This window comes from Myotis davidii, unplaced genomic scaffold (genome assembly GCF_000327345.1).
Source record: "Myotis davidii unplaced genomic scaffold, ASM32734v1 scaffold989, whole genome shotgun sequence".
Lineage (NCBI taxonomy): Eukaryota > Metazoa > Chordata > Mammalia > Chiroptera > Vespertilionidae > Myotis > Myotis davidii.
In genome coordinates this window covers 247,669-252,631 of record NW_006299599.1, presented here as the reverse complement: position 1 = coordinate 252,631, position 4,963 = coordinate 247,669, and the positions used below count along the sequence as shown (strand labels likewise).

At 54.1% G+C, this 4,963-nt stretch overlaps 1 protein-coding gene across 1 annotated transcript in view; it reads left to right on the top strand.

Moving 5' to 3' along the window:
- Positions 1-603: 603 nt before the first annotated feature.
- The window catches only part of ALPK1 (alpha kinase 1), a 39,454-nt gene continuing 35,094 nt past the window's right edge, over positions 604-4,963 (top strand). The window contains exons 1-2 of the mRNA XM_015571519.1: positions 604-764; positions 3,673-3,827. Coding sequence (XP_015427005.1) covers positions 641-764; positions 3,673-3,827 — 279 coding nt within the window. The 5' untranslated portion in view covers positions 604-640. The remainder of the gene's footprint in view (positions 765-3,672; positions 3,828-4,963) is intronic.

The following is a 4,963-nucleotide window of genomic DNA, read 5'->3' as shown; positions in this document are numbered from 1 at the left end:
GCCTAAACCGGCAGTCGGACATCCCTCTCACAATCCGGGACTGCTGGCTCCCAACTGCTCACCTGCCTGCCTGCCTGATTGCCCCAACCACTTCTGCCTGCCAGCCTGATCACCCCCTGACCTGCTTGATTGCCATCGCTCTATCCATTGAGCGACACTGGCCAGGGCTGTCACTGCCTATCTTACTCCAAATGCCTCAAAGAACACACGCGGAGAATCAGCAGTGAGTTCCTTTGGGCTTGTGTCCGAGTAGCAGGCACATCAGTCAGAAGCTTCCTGGGGACTCCCCAGGGGCGGGCAGCGGTGTCCCCGGGACCCACAGGCGGACCGGAGGGGTTTGGAAGCCACGTCATCAGAGGTGCGTTACTCTGCAGGCTCCCTGTGGCTCCACCAACACCCCTGGGGTGGTGGTGTCTCCGGGACCTACCCAGAGGGGCTGCCGCCTGGACCGGGCCCTGCAAGGAATTCGCACAGGCCCCATAGAGCCCCCAAGCTGTCTGCATCTTCCTGGTCTCCCCAGTCTTACAGGTCCTGGATGCTCAGCGAATCACCTCGAGGGGCTCATTTACTGAGAATGGATGTCTTCTCCTAGGTGGCTGAGCCGGTGGACCAGGGACGTGCACCCGCGTGAGGGAGGGGCATGGACAGCCCGGGCGCTGTGGCCGCACACCTGCAGGAGTGCCTGCACCTGCTGCAGCAGCTGGCAGTGGCTCCGGGCGCACCTGCACGGGAACAGCGCGGGGACAAGGACCAGCCACACGGAGGTGAGGTCCCCTGGCCCCCGTCTCTCCCCAGGCAGGCAGATGACCCAGGACCGCGGATTTGGGGCAGGAATGGGGGGGCTGCGAGGGCAGGAGGACGGCCACTCTGTCGTAGTGAATCACTGTCAGTTCTCGTTTTAGGCTTCAGTAAACAGGAGGCCTCAAGACACAGTGAGGTTCCAGGGGAACAAAGGCTCTGAGTGGGCTGGTGCCCGCACGTTTCAATGATGAAAAAACGGAGGCCACTTCTCAATGGTGGCACGTACTTTCTCTCAAACGGGGCCTTTGTGCCTCACCCATTTCCATAGATGTCTCTGCTTTCCATAAACGTGTCACCGCATCAGTCCAATCTCTCTTGTCTTGGTCATCAATACATTTCTTTCTGTTTTTGAAAATCCTTATTGTTGAGAGTATTACAGATGCCCCCCCTTTCCCCCAATGCCTCCCTCCACCCGGTTCATGCCACTTCCCAGGTCTTCACCACCCTATTGTCTGAGTCCATAGGTGATGCATATAAGTCCTTTGGTAAATCTCTCCCCGCCACACCCCCCCTTTCCTTCTGAGATTGGTCAATCTGTTCCATGTTTCCATGCCTCTGGTTCTATTTTATTCCTCCTCCTTTTCTTCCTCAAGAATACCCTTCAACATTTCATGTAATATGATTTGGTGGTGATGAACTCCTTTAGCTTTTTCTTTGTTTGTGAAGCTCTTTATCTGACCTTCAATTCTGAATGAGAGCTTTTCTGGGTAGAGTAATCTTGGTTGTAGGTCCTTGTGATTCATCACTTTGAATATTTCTTGCCACTCCCTTCTGGCCTGCATAGTTTCTGTTGAGAAATCAGCTGACAGTTGTATGGGCACTCCCTTGTAGGTAACTGACTGCTTTTCTCTTGCTGCTTTTAAGAGTCTCTCTTCATCTTTAACCTTTGGCATTTTAATTATGGTGTGTCTTGATGTGCGCCTCTGTGGGTTCCTCTTGTTTGGGGTTCTCTGCGCTTCCTGGACTTGTAAGTCTATTTCTTTCACCAGGTAGGGGAAGTTTTCTGTCATTATTTCTTCAAATAGGTTTTCAATATTTTGCTCTATCTTCCCCTTCTGGCACCCCCATGATTCGAATGTTGGTGTCCTTGAAATTGTCCCAGAGGCTCCTTACACTATCTTCATATTTTTGGATTCTTTTTTCTTTTTGCTCTTCTGATTGGATGTTTTTTGCTTCCTCATATTCCCAATTGTTGATTTGATTCTCAGCGTCCTCTACTCTACTGTTGATTCCCTGTAAACTATTCTTCGTTTCAGTTAGTGTCTGCTCAATTTCTGACTGGGGTCCCTTTTCATGTCTTTGATGTTCTCACTAATTTCTGTGGGATGTGTGCTGGGAGGGGCGTGGCCTGGAGATCTGTGGGTGCTCAGGAGGGCACCTCAGGTCACGGGAGGCAGGGGGGCTGACAGGAAGTGACATGTTTGCCTTGAATGCTGCTGGTGGGCTGAGCTTGACCTCAGCGGGGTTTGGAGAGAGCAAGCAAAACAGGGCCAGCAGGTGTGAAAACCAGTAAAGAACTCGGTGCAGGCCCATGCCCAGCCACCTGGGCTTCAAAAAACTCGCATCAACGAGGCAGAAGATGGGGTGGGTGGGCAAGACTGGGGGCATGAATGCAATGGGAATTACTCCCAGTGAAGAGGGAAGTGGGTTTCAGAATCCACAGGATTTGATACCCATTTAGATTCAGAGAGAAGAGAGAGCATGAAGTCCAGACTGACTCCTGGTGTCCGATCTGGGGACTCGGTGAGTGTGGGGGCAGAGGACAGAAGAGAGACACAGCTGGAGGGAAGGCGACAAGCTCTGTTGGAGGGATGCTGCATCTGCGGTGTCTGCACAGCTCACACCCAGAGAGGCAGAACTGGTGACACATGGGCTCCGGAATCCATAGGTTCCCAGATGTCTGGAGGCACTGAATGGCATGTGGCCTCTGGACGCCCACACACCAGCAGGAAGTGGGTGGCACCAGAGTCAAACAGGAACATTTTTGCAGCAAAATTGTTGACTGAGCTCACTCTGTAGGATAAACACAACTGCCATTAGTGTCTCATCACTTCAAGCTGCTTTGGGCATCAAATGTAAGGAAAAACCTTCAAATTTCCAGAGCTTTCTGAGTTCACTGCGCTTGGACAGAAGATGTGCATGGGTGTACTAGTTAGGTGTGGTGGCCACAAAGAGATTAACTAGCCCTGGCCAGTTTGGCTTAGTGGATAGAGCGTTGGCCTGCAGACTGAAGGGTCCTGGGTTCTATTCCGGTCAAGAGCACATGCCCCCAAGTTGTGGGCTCAATCCCCAGTGTGGGGTGTGCAAGAGGCTGCCGATCCATGATTCTCTCTCATCATTGGTGTTTCGGTCTCTCTCTCTCCCTCTCCCTTCCTCTCTGAAATCAATAAAAATATATATGTATTTAAAAAGAGATTAAATAGATCTGCTCCATGAGGCAAGGGCATTTCACAGAAGACTGATACCACTTCACAGTCCACTTGGGTTTTCCATGTTCTTTTCTGCATTCAAGTCCCATCGCAGTGAAAGTGTGGGTGAGGGAGGGGTGGGAGCAGAGGGGCCAGGTGGTGTCTGCAGCTGCAGCCGTGGCCCCAGGTGCACCCTGGACAGCCCCTTTCTCACGTTACAGGGAGCCTGTGTCTCCTGCATCCTGTCTGACTTCACGCAGAGCTGCTCGCGGAAGTGCTTCGTGTCCCCCTGAACCTTTCCATGCCCCACTGCCCCGTCTGCCCGGAGGGGCAGGGAGCCCCTTGCTGTTATTCCGGGGGGGCCTGGGGCAGTGTCTCTGCCACTGAGGCACTTCATCACAACCCGGGGGGCCCACCGCCTTCCTCTGAGAGCCATTCCCCACCTGAACTCTGACCTTTCCAGCTGCACTCCCCGGCGAGCTGCGGACCCTCCTCCAGGAGGCCAAGGACATGGCGTGGCCCTTCGTGCCCGAGAAGTGGCAGTACAAGCCGGCCGCCAGCCCCGAGGACAAAGCCAACCTGCAGGACCTGGTGGGCGCCGGGCTGCAGCAGCTACTGGTAGGATGCCCCACCTGCTCCCCGACCCACCAGGCATGTCGCCCTATGTGCTGCCATCAATTGAGTTTCTCTCAGGCCTAAGACAGCCTCTCCCCGTGTCCCCCTTGGCCAGCTGACGAACGGGAGGGAACAGCTTTTAGAAAAAGCATCTTGAGGCTGGGCACCCACAAACCAGGCTGAGCGAGGGGAGGTGGGCGCACAGTGGGGCTATGCAGACACCTGTGCCCTGAAACGCTCACCTGTCTGCCGGCCAGAGCTGCAGTTTTGATTGCACCATGCCGTGTTGCATTCTTGTTTTTAAATGCTACTTACTGAAAGTCGGGGCCCTGAAATGCCTGGATGGCATGGCTCAGCGGTTGAGCATTGACCTATGAACCAGGAGGTCATGGTTCAATTCTTGGTCAGGGCACATGCCTGGGTTGTGGGCTCAATCCCCAGTGTGGGGCGTGCAGGAGGCCGCTGGTCAATCATCGTCTCTCATCATTTATGTTTCTATCTCTACCCCTTTCCCTTCCTCTCTGAAATCGATAAAAATCCTATTCAATAAAAGAGTAATATGCAAATTAGTTGTCACTCCATCACAGAGATGGCCACGCCCATAGCCACAAGATGGCAGCACCCAGTCCCCTCAGCCCCGCCACTGAAGTGTCCAGGCCTGTTGGCCAGGCAGGTGGTGAGGGAGAAAGTGGGGGGTCAAGGGTGGGGCAGGTGATCGGAGGGGGCTGGGGGTCCCCTGTCCAGGCCAGAGTCCTCAGCCAGAGGCCAGAGTCCTCCAGCAGGGGCGGAGCCGGCGATCGGAGGGGCCTGGGCAGGGGTGGGGCCGGCAATCGCAGGGGTGGAGCCAGGATTAGAGGGGCAGGGGCGGAGCCTGCGATTGGAGTGAACTACAGAGGAAACACCTTTTCTGACTGCTCATTGGCTAAGCTCTCTGTATGCGACTGGTAATATTCTTAGTAGCTTGGGTAATAAGAATCCAATAAGGTGATCTAGGGTTTTTCCACCTCACTCCTGGAGAAAAAAACAAAGGTCCGCTGCGGGAGGGCTAAGAAATGTCATATTCTATCCTAGCCAGTTTGGCTCAGTGGATAATGCCTTGGCCTGCCGACTGCAGGGTCTGGGCTCAATTATGACCAAGG